Source organism: Lepisosteus platostomus, chromosome 27 (genome assembly GCF_059453375.1).
Source record: "Lepisosteus platostomus isolate fLepPlt1 chromosome 27, fLepPlt1.hap1, whole genome shotgun sequence".
Taxonomy (NCBI): Eukaryota; Metazoa; Chordata; class Actinopteri; order Semionotiformes; family Lepisosteidae; genus Lepisosteus; species Lepisosteus platostomus.
Window position 1 is genome coordinate 9,793,254 of NC_142637.1, and position 17,448 is coordinate 9,810,701.

General features: G+C 49.7%; 1 protein-coding gene across 2 annotated transcripts; it reads left to right on the forward strand.

Moving 5' to 3' along the window:
- The first annotated feature begins 1,432 nt into the window (after window positions 1-1,432).
- rorca (RAR-related orphan receptor C a) lies at window positions 1,433-17,212 on the forward strand. 2 transcript variants are annotated; one of them, XM_088621992.1, is made up of 10 exons: window positions 1,433-1,864; window positions 7,418-7,503; window positions 7,934-8,075; window positions 8,584-9,003; window positions 9,089-9,210; window positions 9,894-10,026; window positions 11,036-11,143; window positions 11,651-11,761; window positions 12,305-12,417; window positions 12,638-17,212. In XM_088621992.1, the coding sequence occupies exons 1-10, from the start codon at window positions 1,858-1,860 to the stop codon at window positions 12,797-12,799; spliced, it is 1,404 nt and encodes a 467-aa protein (XP_088478118.1). In that variant the 5' UTR covers window positions 1,433-1,857; the 3' UTR covers window positions 12,800-17,212. The 2 variants fall into 2 exon arrangements, with proteins under 2 accessions (XP_088478118.1, XP_088478119.1); XM_088621993.1 differs by lacking the exon at window positions 1,433-1,864 and adding an exon at window positions 6,432-6,859.
- The last annotated feature ends 236 nt before the right edge of the window (window positions 17,213-17,448 follow it).

The window sequence follows — 17,448 nt, forward strand, 5'->3', positions numbered from 1 at the left end:
CATCAAATTAGCTCAGTCTTGTTCGTTGACTTTTTTTTTGAGAATGTGAGCTGTATAGCCTTCATTCTGGTGAATAGGCAACCTTCTGTTCACTCCCTTTGCCTTTTTTGAAAAGTAGCGATTGTAATGAGTTCTCCCCTTAAACAACACTTAAGCTGCAGTATTACTTAGTGAGTGGGCTGCAGTATTCCAGAGTGTGTTGCAGTATTCCGCAGTGAGTGTGTCTCAGTATTCCAGAGTGTGCTGCAGTATTCCCAGTGAGTGTGCTGCAGTATTCCGCAGTGAGTGTGTCTCAGTATTCCAGAGTGTGCTGCAGTATTCCCAGTGAGTGTGCTGCAGTATTCCGCAGTGAGTGTGTTTCAGTATTCCTGAGTCTGCTGCAGTATTCCTGAGTGTGGTGCTGTAATATTCCAGAGTGAGTGTGTTGCAGTATTCCTGAGTGTGGTCCTGTATTCCAGAGTGAGTATGCTGTAGTATTCCAGAGTGAGTGTGCTGCAGTATTCCTGAGTGTGGTGCTGTATTCCAGAGTGAGTGTGTTGCAGTATTCCCAGTGAGTGTGCTGCAGTATTCCAGAGTGAGTGTGCTGCAGTATTCCAGAGTGAGTGTGCTGCAGTATTATTGAGTGTGGTGCTGTATTCCAGACTGAGTGTGCTGCAGTATTCCCAGTGAGTTTGCTGTAGTATTCCAGAGTGAGTGTGCTGCAGTATTCCAGCATGAGTGTGCTGCAGTATTCCCAGTGAGTGTGCTGTAGTATTCCAGAGTAAGTGTGTTGCAGTATTCCAGAGTGAGTGTGCTGCAGTATTCCAGCGTGAGTGTGCTGCAGTATTCCAGAGTGAGTGTGCTGCAGTATTCCTGACTGTGGTGCAGTATTCCTGAGTGTGGTGCTGTATTCCAGAGTGAGTGTGTTGCAGTATTCCCAGTGAGTGTGCTGTAGTATTCCAGAGTGAGTGTGCTGCAGTATTCCTGACTGTGGTGCAGTATTCCTGAGTGTGGTGCTGTATTCCAGAGTGAGTGTGTTGCAGTATTCCCAGTTAGTGTGCTGCAGTATTCCAGCGTGAGTGTGGTGCGGTTTTCTGCAGTGAGTGTGTTTCAGTATTCCTGAGTGTGGTGCTGTAGTATTCCAGAGTGAGTGTGCTGCAGTATTCCAGCGTGAGTGTGCTGCAGTATTCCTGTGCTGATCGTCAGGAGAGGGGCACTAGAACTGACTACACTACCAGGCTGTTGGGGCAATGGAGTGCTCAAATGAACTGTAAGAGGTAACAGTATTATACTGTATGTTAGTAACATTTAGCAAATGGTATCCAATACATTTGCTAATCTAGTGCATTCCCTTGTTTCAGATACCGAAACAACAGGCATCTGACCAGTGCCTTGGACAACAGCCTCTGTGTCAGCCCCTGCAAGGCCACACGGCCGTCTGCGCACATGCCGTTCGCGTGGCCTCTGCGGTGCCCGTGCGGTCGCGTGCCCGCTTCCTCACCTGCGCAGTTCCACCTTAAGCGCGCAGAGCCGCGCGCGCGGCTGCCCGGGGCACGAGGCGGGCCGGCACTGCGAGATCATGTGAGATTCCACGCGCAGAGATGAAAGTAGGTTACAGAGGCAGAGAGAGAGGCGGCTGCATCAGCTCTGGGCTGCACCGTCCAGTCGTCGCGTCTCGGGCACCGAATCTGATAGCTGAAAAAGAGTTTTTAAAATACAAAACACTGTTGTCATTTCATTTGAAAGACAGACGAGGAATAAGAAGCACGCAACGGTTAGTTTTCCTTTACAGCTTTTCCTGGAGCTGGAGAAAGGCATTTTTTTTGCTCACTTTTCTTGCTGTGGAGTTTCATGACTCAGACTGAATAGGCTGACGAAATGAGAGGTGAGTTGCTATATCATTTTGTCACTTGCGTTTTTTAAAATGTTCTACAGAAAACACGGTTTTTAACAAGTCTCATATTGCATTATTAATGTTGTGTGTGTGTTTGCATCTTCGACGTGTTCTCTTCAGAGCAGTGTACTGCCAGTGCGTGTTAATCTCTGCGCGCTGCTCTGAGAGGATTACTGTGGGCTCGGGCTCGCTGTCACTGAGTTTTGACTCCTGTCGGTTTTGCTGCGCGCAGAGCTGAGAAAGAGTAAGTTATGAAAACACCAGACTCCAGAAATCTAGATGGATACAGGGAGTCATCCGCACGCTCAGAATTTATCTGTACGGAACTTCCCGGCATCAGGTTTTCAGATACATAATGCTGTATTAAAACATCTAGATGTTTCCTGCTCGCGTCAAGTCGAGAAATAAACAAGAGAGCGCGTGCTGATTCACTGGCTTTGTCCTCGCGGCTGGGCTGAGCCGCGAGACCATCAGATTAGAAAGAAGTAGGAGATCTGGGGCTCCTCGCGGCCGGGCTGCAACTTTGTTGTGATTATGCAAGAGGAGCTTGGGAACTTGTTGGAGAGCTATTGCACCAACAACAATATTGAAAATTGAAAAAGTTTCCCTTTTTTCATGATCACCTGAATGTAAACCATATGTTATGATGATGATGAATAGACAGTTTTGTATTTTCCCCGCCTGCTGAAGTGATCTCCTGTACAGTGCAGGGAGGGTCTGGGGGGCGCGGGCCGCGTGTCGTGAGCGTGAGGCCGGCTCGCTTGTTGTTGTTTTGTGTGGCGGCAGCGTGGCCCGCTGTGTGAGGGAGGGGAGGCGGCTGTTCCATTGACCTAGTTCTGTCACTGAGGGTTACACGGCGCGCGGGAGGGGCGGGAGGGGGGCGGGCCAGGCGGGGGCATGTGCGAGCCCATGCGGTTCCATGCGAGCCTGGCAACAGCGCCCCTGCTGGACACCGTGCGAACGGCACGCAAGCGGCTGGAGTTCAGCTTGAGCTTCAGTCTGCAGGCGGAGATCGTCCCGGCTGGCAGAGCCGCTCGTGGAGACTGGTGACGCAGTGCCGAGAAGAGAGGTTTGTGCGTGAAGTCAACACCCCAGCTTCCTGGGGAGCGGACACAAAATGTAGATTAACTCAAAGTCTGCATTGCAAGTATGCCGGGGCAAAGCTGTTAAAAGCTAAGGCACATGTGTTTTACTCATAGTGATAGCTTGTCATGAGAGACCACCACTGTATACAGCCATACAGCCAGCAGCCACATCACCCAGCAACTCACAACTGGCAGCCGACTGCAGCCCAGCAGGTGTGAGCTGGATGGGAGATCTCCATTGCTGCTGGAAGAGGTGTTAGTGGGGCCAGCAGGGGGCGCTCACCCTGTGGTCCATGTGGGTCCTAATGCCCCAGTATAGTGACGGGGACACTATACTGTAAACAGGTGCCGTCCTTCGGATGAGATGTAAAACCAAGGTCCTGACTCTCTGGACCTAAAAATCCCAGGGTGTTTCTTGAAAAGAGTAGGGGTGTAACCCTGGCATCCGTGCCAAATTTCCCATTGGCCCTTACCAATCATGGCCCCCTAATAATCCCCATCTCTGAACTGGCTTCATTACTCTGCTCTCCTCCCCACTGAGAGCTGGTGTGTGGGGAGCGTTCTGGCGCACTATGGCTGCCGTCGCATCATCCAGGTGGGGCTGCACACTGGTGGTGGTGGAGGGGAGACCCCATTACCTGTAAAGCGCTTTGAGTGGAGTGTCCAGAAATGCGCTATATAAGTGTAAGCTATTATTATTATTATTATTATTATTATTATTATTATTATTATTATTATTATAATACACTCACCGGGTTTGAAATGTGTGAGTTTAGTTCATGTGGTTCAGACTCTTCCTCTGTGAAGGACTTTCCTGAGGCGTCAGGGGCCAGGTGCTGCCTCCAGCGCCTCAGGGACAACCATGGCTATTCCAGTCCTGCAGGGCCCTGCCAGAGTAAAATGAGCACCCCCTCCCTGTGATGCAAGTCTCGGGGCAGTGGCAGACAGCTGCTCATGTACCTGGGGAGTGGTGGGAGTTGTGGGGTGGCCCTATCTGCAGGGGTGACTCTCAGCCCTCTAAAGGCTGCGTGCTCTAGACTCTGGTTCCGCAGTGACACAGTAAACGCTGTCCTGTTATGTCAGCCCTGAAGCAGAGCAGGTGTACTGTGTACTGTGCTGCGCGCATGGTCAAGTGACAGCCCTGCATCTGGTCTGATTGCGCTGTCCCAGGCCCAGGGCTCTGATGGGGAGAGAACTGCAACGCTGAGGCAGTAGCCAGCCCACACGTCTCAGGGTGCAATCGCAGGCAGAGTGAAGGAAACAGGCCTGAGCTCTCTGAGCTCTCTGGAAAAGCCTGGACCAGCTCAGACATACTGCTGCTCTGCACAGAGCCTGGAGGACCGGAGTCCACTGAACACAGCAGGCGTTAAAAATAATCCTGTGCTGTACAGAGCTGCTGGCTCCTGCATCCCTCGGGTAGGTGCTGGGACCAGCTCCCCAGGCACAGAGCTGCGAGCCGGGAGTTTGTCAGAAGGGCAGTGCAGCAGCTGTAGCCCTGCAGGCTGCAGCAGAGAGCTGACGTGCTGAGCCTGCGGCGAGGGGGCTGAGTGTGCAGTGCGAGGCTGTTACACAATGACAAAGCAAACAGGACCTTTGCACAGTGCAGTGCGCTGGTTTAATGCTCGGCTTCTCCTGCTCCCGCTCTGGCAAGAACAGAGCTGCAGCGCTGCTGTTCCGGCTCGGAATGATGCTGTTTCCACTGCTGTGTGTGGCGAATCAGTCCTGGAGTCCGGCCGTGTCTGGGGGTCATGCTGAAGGGGTGTCCCCCATCTGTGTGTCTGAGAGTGCGCTGGGCAAACTGGTACTGGGCACAGCTTCACGTAACTGTGCATCACACACACGTGCACACAGAGATACACGTCAAATACGCACATAGACACAGACACATGCACATAGACACCACAAAGAGACAAACAGAGACATGCACACACGTGCACACAGAGATACACACACAGAAACACAGAGATACACACGTGCACACAGGTACACACAGAGACACACAAGCACAAAAAACACACACAGAGACATGCACACAAAGAGGCACACACATGTGCACACAGAGATACACACACATGCACACAGAGACACGTACACACAGACACACACAGAGACACACATGCACACAAAAACACACACAGAAAGACGCATGGAGACACACAGACATGCACACAAAGACACGCGCACACACACACATGTGCACGCAGAGATACATACACACAAAGACACACACACAAACTTGGAGACCTGTTCTCCACTAATTAAAACAAAAGAGTTGAAGGACATAAGAAGGTTGCTAATGAGGGGTTGCCATTTGGCTCATTGTGCTCGTTCGGTTGCTATCAGGTTATTGATCTGGGGATCGATCATTTAGCTGTGCTTGCTGCTACATGTAATTATATCTGTTGTTTCATTTTGTACACGGAATGTAAAACTAACTGACCCAGGAAAGCAGCATCAGCTAAGCAGTAGAAAAAAATGATTCTTCTTTGGCAGCAAGCTCTGGGGACAGGAGGTACAGTATGTGTATTATTAACAGAACACACTGAGAAAACTTCTACAATCCAACGCTACATTGATTCAAATCTGTAGTCCGATAGTTCAGAAGATCAAATCTGGAACTAATTTCAGGAGAACCTCTTTCAGATATAAATAAATGTGTTCGTGTGCCTGTTATCAGAGGAGTTGGAATGAAGATACTGCTCGCACAACAAACATTAGAATATTCTATTATTATAATATAATATTATATTGTGTAACAGCTCTTGGTTTCACACATCCAAGTCAGTGGCTTAACGTTGGTAACAGATACATAGATTTTGTTGTTGCTGTCATAGTGATGGCTTGTATGGGGTACAGCGAGTTCCAAATGTCTCATATTTACTGTTATGTCTGTTTTGTTTGAGAGATGCTGTTTAGATGCAGTTACATAATAAATGGCAATAAATCAAGTAGGTAAACATAAAATATAATACTTCAGAATTCCTTGGGAAAACTAATTGCTTTCTGTTTTGACAAACCTTAGCGTGACAAAATTGTCCACGGACAAGCTGCACGATTAGGACACCTGAACTATTAAGACACATTTATGTAACTATTACGAGATTACAGTAACGTGATCTGCATTTTCTGCAAAGCCTTTCATAAGCATAGGACATGATGACAGGATACGAAAACTTAACGTGTCTGTAATTAATGTCCATACAGTCCGTGCACTTGGTGCGTCAGTAGAGCTCGAGACAGTTCCACCTTAAAATCGGCGAAGACAACAAAACCCTCCTCGCGAGGCCGCCGCCCACGAGCCTCCCCTTTTTTGAATGAGAAAGTATGTCAGTAGGACACAGCGCGCGCCGGAATAGCCTGACTGCGCTGGGAAGCTGAGTGACGTCGAGCGGAGCCAATCGGAGAGGCCGTAACGCACGTAATAGCCAATCAGAGCCCGAGGTGGTGGTAGTGGGGGGGGGGGGGTCTGGATGGTCGGAGCTGAGTTGCCGGGGCGACCTGCCTCCCCGAATGACTGTGCCGGCGGAATGCGGCCAGACCGGGGTTATATAACCAGGGGAGGCGGGAGGGGGGGAGCCGGGTTCGGCCGCGCCGGGCTGCTGTTTGCTTACAGCGGGTCCGGGAGAGCCCGACACTCGGGGACCGTTTCTCATATTTATTCGCTCGCATCACTTCTCCATCCCATCCGCTGGTGCAGAGCCGGCCTCGGCCACCAGTTAGCGGCCTGTGTGCGGTTACACTTACATAACACAGGGAAATTAAAAATAAATAAGTGCTAGTATGAACACCGTACTGACGCAGTGCTGGGCTTAACTCTTAATTATGTTTTTGTTTTCTAGAGCTTCGGGCATACGAGATGATTAAGGGTGTTTTTGTTGTATTATGTAATTGATGCATTAGAGTAAGTTCGTACTGATACTCCCCAGTATCTTCTGCCTCTGCTTTGTGTCCTTGGCTTTATAGCCGCTATTAATTTGATGTGTGTGTAATGTGCTTTTTATGTGTTGTAACACGAGAGGATTTCTTGAGTACTGTATTTATTTTCATTTTGATGTTTTAATAAGCTGTTATATATAATAAGCTTTTACAGTTTGGAGCAACCAAACTTATTTATTCCCGTTTTTCTCCTAACAGGGCTTCTATTTATCTCTCCAAAGCTTTAAATGGCAAAGAAAGAGTGTGGGAAGAGCTGTCAGTGTCACATCTTTTAATTTAGTTGATTTAGTAATTTAATTTAGTTGGTTAATGATCATATTGTTCTACATTTTAATGTTATAGTCAGGAATGTACCTCAGCAAATACAGTAGCTATGTGGACGGTTTAATTTTGTTCAATAAAATAAACGGAAGTATCTGTTTACTAATCATACCCTGGGTCCCGGAGTTGCTGATGTGTAGCTGACTGCCCAGAGTGGCAGTGATGAAGACTAACACCTGCCTGCCTCTACCTCTGTTTCCAGCTCAAATCGAGGTGATCCCATGTAAGATCTGCGGGGACAAGTCGTCGGGGATCCACTATGGTGTGATAACCTGTGAGGGCTGCAAGGTGAGCAGTGATCCATCCAGCACCAGATCCCAGCAGATCTCTGGGGGTAGTGGGGATCTGACGCGCCGAGGTCTGCAGAGAAACCCATAAAAATGTTTTTCCTGAAGAATCTGACCTTAAATGTGTCTCTCCTGTCGGTGTGCCTCTCTGTCCTGTTCTAATTCAAAGAGCTCTGTTTATGCAGTGTTGCAAAAGTACAAACACTGTGCAAGGCCTTTACAGACGTTTGCAACACAAAGACGCCACTTACCACTGTTATTTAGAGACTCGCGCTCTGTTCCTCAGGCTGGGACAGGAGGTCACGCTTGGCTCTGGTGAGACTCCTCCCCCAGCAGGGCAGGAAGCGGTTCGGATTCTGGCAGGTGTGGGACTCTGGGACTGAAAGAGTTGTTTCTTGTGCCCCTCTGTCTGTGCCCCGTGCTGCTCGCAGGGGTTCTTCAGGCGCAGCCAGCAGAACAACGCCATGTACTCCTGCTCGCGGCAGAGGAACTGCCTGATCGACCGCACCAACCGCAACCGCTGCCAGCACTGCCGGCTGCAGAAGTGCCTGGCGCTGGGCATGTCCCGCGATGGTGAGCGCGCCTCCCCCTTCCCCTGCCCTACTCCTCACTTAACCGCCACTTACTCCAGCTTTACTCCCCTCTTACTCCAGCTTTACAACTCTCTTACTCCACCCTGACTCCTCACTTAACCCCCCTCTTACTCCACCTTTACTCCCCTCTTACTCCACCTTTACAACTCTCTTACTCCACCCTGACTCCTCATTTAACCCCCCTCTTACTCCACCTCTCCTTAACCCTCTCTTACTCCACCCTTACTCCCCTCTTACAACAACTCTACCCCTCTCATACTCTACCCCTACACCTTGCTTAACCCCCTCTTACTATTGTTTACTCCCCTCTTGCTCTACCCCTACTCCTTGCTTAACCACCTCTTACTCCTCCCTTACTTCCCACTTACTCCACCCCTACTCCGTGCTCACTCCACCTTTAACCCCACATCCCCCGCCCCTGCCCCTCACATACTTGCCCTCTCGCCTCCTGTCGGCAGTGCTGACAGCCTCTGCTGTGTCTCCTGCAGCCGTGAAGTTCGGCCGCATGTCGAAGAAGCAGCGGGACAGTCTGTACGCGGAGGTGCAGAAGCACCAGCAGACGCAGGCGCGGGCGGGGGGCGCGCGGCGGGAGGACGAGGAGGGGGAGGCGGACACCCCGGTGCGGGCGTACAGCAGCGGCTCCAGCGCGGCCCTCAGCGACCTGGACGATCTCGCCACGCTGCCCGACGGCCTGCTGTTCGACCTGCCCCTGACCCCCGAGGGAGCTGGGGGCTACTGTGGGCTGGACCTGCTCGGGTCGGCGCAGTCCTCTCCCGAGCCCAGCGGGCTGGAGGCTCCCGACGGCAGCCACGTCCGACACGAGTACCAGCTGCTGCACGAGCCTGGCCTGTACACGGTGCACGCGCTGCTGAAGCCACTGGCCGAGGACTGCAGCCTGCTGGAGATCGGTGAGCGGGTGGGGAGCAGGGAGCTTAACTACCGGGAGGGTAACTGCTGGGCTCAGGGTGTGACGACAGCACCTTCTCTCCTCAGAGCGCACGGCGCAAAATGTGGTGAAGTCTCACCTGGAGACGTGTCAGTACAGCGGGGAGGAGCTGAAGAGACTCACCTGGACCCTGTACACACCTGAGGAGACCCGTGCCTTCCAGAGCAAGGTGACTGAGTGCCTGTACAACACTTCAGTATACACCTGTACTGTACAACTGTGCACTGTACACCTGTACTTTACAACACTTCACTATACACCAGTACCCTGCAACAGTGCTGGATACACCTGCATTGTACAACAGTGAACTATACACCTGTACTATACGACAGTGCTGTATACACCTGTACTGTACAATAGTACACTGTATACAGCTGTACTGTACACTGTGGAGTGTGCACCTGTACTGTCCTTTTTCAAATTCCACCTCCTTGAGACAGAACACACACATCAAGCTCCTGGATTTGTGGACAACTTTTCAGGAGCCCAGTTAAAAGAGCTTTAACAGAAAGTGACAATTCAGTCAATCAGGCAAAGAGTTCTGTAATTGAAAACAGCGGTTGTGCATTCTGTAACAATTTAAATAATTAACAACAAAATGGCAGCAGATTTGTAAGAAGGGGAAAAATAATATATACCTGCAGTTGATATGTTAGATTCAAGGCATAAGTTCTCAGTACTGCCATTAAGCTGTTTCAGATTAATCCCTGTTCTCTCAAGTTTCTTGCGACGGTGCGTTTTTTACCCGAATATGGTCTTGTGGCTGCTGAACCTTCATCTGTACAAACCAGTGTTGTTGGGACCTTTTGCAATGTTCACCCTCCTTCTCCCTCCCTGTGGCTCTCTCCCCAGTCTGCTGAGGCCATGTGGCAGCAGTGCGCACACCACATCACCAACGCCATCCAGTACGTGGTCGAGTTTGCCAAGCGCATCACAGGCTTCATGGACCTGTGCCAGAACGACCAGATCATCCTTCTCAAAGCAGGTCAATACCCACCATCAGGGCGGCGCCACACAGCATGCGCTGCAGGGGGTACATTCATTGCAGAGTTCCACAAATGCTCTGTGGGGACCACTGTCACAGTACAGGGGCGACCGGCACCCTACAAAGGGCACACTCATACTGCACCAGCTTCCCCAGATAAACTCCCTGCTGTACCCGACATATTGACAGAGGTTCTTATGACATTAGATGGCCTGTACACAGACCGTGAACACAAGGGGGCGCTCAGTCATCTCAGTGAGAGCACAGCTGGTGTGTGGTTGTCGTTAGTGGAAACATGTTCCCCACAGTCCTGTCTGCCTGTGTCCAGGCCTGACTAGTCCCTGCGGTTTCCCCACATAGCAGCAGCTGCGTGAATAGGCCACAGCTAACCTTGCAGACACACTGCAGGTCTGTAAGACCAGGGGACAGAGGAGCTGTACTCCCAGCTTGGCCTATCAGCAGTGTGAGCCGGGGAGGGGTTCACATGACATTAGGGCTGAGGTGCGCTGGGCTGCGCGGGCGAGGGTGAGACACACTGCCTCCCTCCCCAGACCTCTGCCTCCCTCTGCATTGTGGGACAGAAGTAGGGCGGTGATGCCCTTGTTCATATTTTTAACGATGGCTCTTCTTGTCTTTCTTCTCTTCCACTTTCCTCCTCTCACGTTCTCTCTCTGTTCGTTACCATTATATTTTAATGATCATGGATGACCTGGTCTCTGGCTCTGCCCGGACACCTTGCTTCCGTTCTCCAATTTGTGAACTAAAATGTATTGTAATGTTTATTGAAACTATTTGAAACGTCTCGGATTTAAATCAATGGTAATATCTTTTACTCCACTCTGTGTTGTATCTGTATTACTGCTGATTTCATTCATGATGTTTTCCTGTGGTTAAATTTGTTTATTTTCCGATTGGAAATCAATTTTCTTGTGTGTGTCTGTCTGTGCGTGGTGGAGCCTCTGTCTCCCCCTCTCGCTCTGCCTCTGCGCTGTTGCGTTCCCTCGCTCAGGCTGCCTGGAGGTGCTTCTCATCCGCATGTGTCGCGCCTACAACCCCCTGAACAACACCCTGCTGTTCGATGGCAAGTTCGCCGGCACGCAGCTCTTCAAAGCCCTAGGTGAGTGCCAGGAGGTCCGCTCTCTGTGAACGGGATCCCAGGATTCCTGCCGACGTGCTTGTTGGAGAACTTTTTCCCGCCTCCCCCTTGAAAGACAGCCAGGAGTTCGTCTCTGAAGTTAAAAGAAGTTTTAATTTAATGCGCATGGGAGCGAAACCCACAGAGACTTATTTTTCTCAAGGCTATTAAACTAGAACAGTCCTTAAATATGTTTCTGTTATCTATCGCGCCTCCCTGTGTTGATCAGATTAGCAGCATTCCGGAGTCACACACATCTTCCTCTTTCCTGTTTGCCAGAGATAACTTCTTTTAACACAGTTGGTTACTTAGTTTCGTAGCACTCGTTTCTATACAACACAGTATAGAATTGCATAGTAGTCCTTGTGTCCAGTTCCAGTTCAAACTAGTTTGGTATGTCCACCTCATAAAATATTGCAGCTTCAGCAGAAAAAGTGTGTACAAAGTTCACAGAGACTCGTATCCTGACTCCCTCTCCCTCTCCCCCAGGCTGCGACGACCTGGTCAGTGCAGTGTACGAACTGGGGAAGGCCCTGTGTCGTCTGCAGCTGTCCGAGGAGGAGATTGCTCTCTTCAGTGCTGCTGTCCTGCTGTCTCCAGGTGAGGCCCGTGTTCAGAGAGACAGGGACCCGACACCCAGACAGACACTCGGGAGGCTGATAGAAATAGGGACATCAACAGAGGAGCAGTCAGTTTTGTTTAAATGTCTCTGTAGGTTATACTGCAGTTCAGTTAAGGAGTATCAGACAGTGAAAATAATTCTAGTGATTCCTGATTTAGGAATTTGATTTTCCCCGCTGTGAGATTCCCCAGAATCAAAATGACATGGTTCTGGAAGACCCAAACTTGCAGTCCATTAGCTGAATTCAAAATCTGATTACTTAGAGTCTGATTGCAGGGAAAAAGATATTCCTGATTCCTGAACCCAACTGCAGGGAGTCCTTGGCTACAGGCCAATCCGATTGATCTGTAATCTGATTCCTGAGCGATACTCTTACTTCCTAGACATTCCTGGGAATTTGTGGAGAGCTTGGTGATTGTGATTACTACAGAAAAGGCATCCTATACTGAAACCCGAAATGAGTTAATTGGTCAATGACCTGTGCGGCTCATTTCATTGCCTTGACACCTCCCTGTCTACAGACCGGCCATGGCTGACCGACTCTCAGAAGGTGCAGAAGCTGCAGGAGCGAGTGTATCTGGCCTTGCAGCACACTCTCCACCGGGGCGGCGCCAGCGAGGAGAAACTGGCCAAGGTATTGACTGCCTGCTTCTGTATCTCTGTGTCTGTCCTTTACTGTTCGCCTGTCTTACAGTTCTGTGCAAGAAAGTTCGAGAGTTGAAGTTTTGTTGAAAGGAATGAAATGTAGCTCCCTTCTCTTGCCTTCTCTCTCGCCATTGATCGTCTCTCCTGCTCGTTGGTTTTGCCTCGTATAATCCCTTCTCTCCTTCTTCCCTCCCCGTTTCCCCTTCCAGATGGTGTCCAAGCTCCCAGTCATGAAGTCCATCTGCAATCTCCACATTGACAAGCTGGAGTTTTTTCGCCTGGTCCACCCGGAGACAGCCTACAGCTTCCCACCACTGTACCGCGAGGTCTTTGGGAGTGAGATGATCTTCCCTGACTCCAGCGAGAGCTAAACGCACATGGGAGGGAGGGAGGCTGGGACACAGCCCTACACAAGGAAAATTGAGAACATAACCAGCCAGGAACTTAATGACAGTCCAACACACACCCCTGACCTCCATTTGATCTCTCCAAATGCACCTTCGTCTCGAGCTCTTTTAGGGCAGGGCCCCATCGCCCGAGTCGACGTGGGGGTCCTCTCTCTACCAGCATGCAGCTTAGTCAAACATGAATGTACCCGTCCCCAGGAAAACCGCACAGACATGACAACGCATAAGATTGTGACATGACAACGCACACACCACAGCACAGACACTACAGAGCACACACTACAGTGCAGAAACAACCTTATAGACACTACTGTGCACACACTACAGCACAGACACTACAGAGCACTCACTACAGTGCAGAAACTTCAGTACACACACTACAGCTCAGACACTGCAGTGCACATACTACAGCACACTGCAGATTCCTCTATTGAAAACAGAATGTACATACAGCACTACTGTCCAAAACAGCTCCAGAATTCTTCTTTCTCTTCCTTTAATGTCTGCTTCTAGTGTCTTATTCCCGTTATTCCTCTTCTCATTTTTATTACTGCCCATAAACCCTCGCACTTTTTTTTAAAAAAAAGTATTTTTCTGGAAAAAGCAGTTAAAAAGGGACCAAGAAAAGAATTTATTTTTAAAAAACTATCAATTTCTATATTTTGTAGTATAGAAGGGGGGGTGAGAGAGAGAGAGGAGGCACAGTGAGTGATCTTAGAGCAAAGCTGTACAGCTCCTGTTCTGGAGGCACAGAGAGCCTGCAGGCCCCAGGGAACATGTGCACCTCTGTGTCAGACGGGTTTGAAATTCACTGTCTCCCTCATTCCCCGCCCCCAACAGACACTGCCACCAGTGCACACTCGCACACACTGCCACGATGCACTCAGACACACGGCGCATGTATTTGCACAACCCTCCGTAGGCACGCTTGCGCACCCACACTGCCATGAAGCACCCAGACAAACGACTTGTGTATCTGCACAACCCCCATCGCGCACACTCGCACACACACTGCCACGAAGCACTCGTGACACATGACGCATGTGTTTGTACAACCCCCATCGCACACGAACACAAACTCTCATGTTCCTTTCTGAAGCTGCTCTTAATGTGCAATTGCAAACCTCAGTCCACTGCCCTTTCCCTCTGAGACGCCACTGACAGGCAGAGGGCGAAAACTTGAGCAAGTATTTTGACAAGAGGTTGTGACGTGCTGTGTACATACCTGTATGTCCGTGTATGTTATGTAGATGTAGTGAAAGAGAGAGGTGTTACAAGGCAGACTGTGTGCCTCGGTCTCTCCCTTGTGCTGGGTCCTGCAGGGTGCTGGAGATATCAGGACCTTTGGAAAGAAAAAAACGACAAACAAACACAGTTGGAGGTTCAGCCCCAAGTGGCCACATCGTCAGCATTTGTACATCTTTCTGAAATAACAATCTCAAACGATCTCCGTCCTCACCAGCCACCCTTGAGGCTCTAAAATGAAACTACAGAGGATTCTTCGCCTCCGATCTTTGCAGCAGACAGGAGTGGTGGCTGAGTCCGACAGCAAGGGCATGACGTGTGGGGCTGGACAGCCATGCAGGTCCGATCCTGGAGTCCAGTAGCAAGAAAGACAGGGCACTGTTGTCTGCTTGGAAAACAACTAAAAATGCCCAGGAAAAAGATTCTTGGACAAATATCCGTGATGGAAGTGGGAAGCTGGGAAGGGCTTAGGGACTCTTCACCTACTCCTTGGGTGAGAAGAACAGACGTTGGAGAAGTGGGGGCAATGGGAGGACAGGGAACAAGTTGGACAAAGAAGACCAGGAAAATCAGTTGGGACTGGAAACAAACTGGAGTTCAAACAGCAAAAGACGGGGGGCGCAACTGAGAGGAGCAAGGGAGTGTGTCTATAATGTAATTCCTCCCCCGGAGCTGTGGGGGCGCTGTTCTGTACAGTGAGAGCCCCAGAATCAGGTTGGACAGCATCTGTGTGTGTCAGGCTGTAACTGAAGGTCAGTATAGTATCACACCCTGTGCCCCAAATCACCAGGAGATGAAACTGTGAGAAAACAAATGTTTCTTGCACATTTCATACAGAGATTGTGTTTTGTACAAACGGTATTCTTAGTGAAAGCGTTGGTATCACAGAGGCAGGACAGTCGCACAGTCCGCCCTAACTGAAGCAGGCAGCTTGTGTGTGGTGTGGGAATCAGGCTGCCCCCTGCTGCCCCCTGCTGGCAGTTTTAACACCAGGAGTGAAGCCCAGAGGAAGCCGTGGGCCTCTGGGTCTCTGCATGTTTAAACAGGTCTAGGACTCCTGTCTGTTCTTCAGGAGAGACTGAGGGGGAGTCAGGGAACAGACTTCAGAACCCTCATTAATGTCACGAGGTGATGTTCCAATGCCCTCTTGTCTTATAACCTGTGTATTACCTGATCTGTCCACCAGCTTGTGTGTATCTTGTATACGAAGCCTAGGTCCAGGTGTAATTTATACGTGTAAGAAAACAAAGTCCCTGTGTGTGAGGAGTTTTGTCACCAAAACACAAAGCCAGTAGTAATTAAAACAGCGCTAATGAGACACTCAGTATGGGATGGTGCCAGCATGCAGCCTGAATGCAGACTGTCCTACTGTGCATTAACTAATTAATTTGTTTATTGGTAATTAATTCTGTGCTTCTGGGATAGTGCAGCCACTCATAATTATTTACTTGGTTTTGCTTTAATTCATGAGAAGTCTTGCCCTGTTCAGATGTCCAGGAGGGGCAGTTTGGGGACCAGAGTATTGCCAGCTGGGGGAGGGGGTGTTGTGTTGTCGATAACACGGATTGTAAACAGAGTGTAGATTTACAAAGTGTAGTTCTCTTCTTAAAAGGAGGTTTTTTTTCCTCTAGCCCAGAGCTACTCAACGTGCAGCCCTTCCAATGTACTCCATCCCAGAATTTTTTCACAACCAGGTGTTTAACAGAGAATCCTCAGGATCAATGTAGCAGTTAAGGATCTAGTTGTGTCAAAATCCGGAATGGAGAAGATTGGAAGGGATGCAAGTTGAATAGCTGTCCTGGCATGGCTGTATATCTCTCTGTGTTATCACATAGCACAGGAAGGTGCAATACGTTTATACGTGAAACAGTGCTATGTATTGGCTTGAGGTTGGTACTGCAGCTGTACAGAAGGATGAAAGAGCAGAACTCACCAGGGGGGACAGAAATCGCAGAGCGAAAGGCAGATCTAGGCCGAATCTTGCAGTGCACGAGGGGCAGGTGCGCACTCTGGGGTGAAACAAGCAGTGTGCTCACCAGGCTGCGCAGACCAGAGCAGAAGAGACAGGTTGTGAGAACCCAGAGGGGTTCGCCAGGCTTGTTGTGATGAAATGTGAAGAGACAGAGCCCTGTGCAGAGTCACCGCACAGTCTGTGAAGGGCGCCAGGTGAGAACTGCCACCTGCCTTTGCAGACAGTGTGACTCATTTGCCCCACAGGGGTCAAAGGGCACCCCAGGCTTGTTGCCTCCTCCTCGTCCACAGACGCTTGTCCTTTCCTGCAGGCTGCACCAGGGCTCTGCAGGTCCACACTCCCCTTATCCTGCGTCCTGAGCTGTGAGCTGTTTCAATGGCTGATGCAGCCGGCCTGCATGAATGTGCGTGCTGCCAGGCCGGGGGTGAGGAGCGAGAGGACAGGGACAGATGCGCCTCAGGGTGCCAGGCTGAGGAGAAATGGGCTGCAGAAGGTGGGGGTACACAGGGAGCCCGATCTCACACTCACTCGGGGAGAGAGCAGGACCCTCTCAGACCCCCTTTCTCCGCAGGCTCCAGCCTGGACACGTTTGAACCCGGACCGCCATGTCAACAACTGTGTGGGATTGTGGGTCACAAACATGTCAGAGCTCTGCGCCTGTCTTCTGGGACTATTCCTGCAGCAGCCCGAGCTCTGGAGAACACTGCAGTTTACAGAAAGAGAAAAGTGTAGAGAGCCGAGAGTGACGAAGATTAATTTCAGGGTTTGCAGGTGGTTTCAATGTGATGCTTTTTGTCAGTTCTTCTACCTTTCCTTCTTGTTTTAGTTTTTGTCTTGTAAAATTGTATTTCTATTTTTTTAAAAAGGACGATAAGTTTAAAAAAATACCAAAAAAAAAAGAAAAAGTGATTTGCTCTCCGTGGCAGGAGGACTCCTTCTCTGTGTCTGTCTTTTGCTTTATGTTATTTTATTTTCTTAAATCATATAAAGATATATTGAAAAAGCCTCGTCTGGATTTTTAATAAGAAAAGAAGATATTCTATATAATATATTATTAAAGTTTTAGGAGCTATAAAAAGAGAAAAGGTACAGACATCTGTTGTTGTATTATGAGAATAAAGTCTGTGGTTTTAAGAATGTAATAAAGTTTTTTATAGAAAGCTGTGTGCTTTGTGTGTTTCTGGTCACTGAGGGCAGGGGCAGGGGGTGGCCTGACTGACCACAGACTGCTAACCATGGGCCAAGCAGAGATCAGTCCTGTCTCTGGCAGCTGATGGGTGTGTTAAAGCTGAGGCCCAAAGCCGATTTCGCTCTTCAGGAGTCAGTGTGATTTCTACACTGACAGTCATGTGCCGGGAGACATGTTCTGTTCTGCACGTCTGAAAGACTGATGACG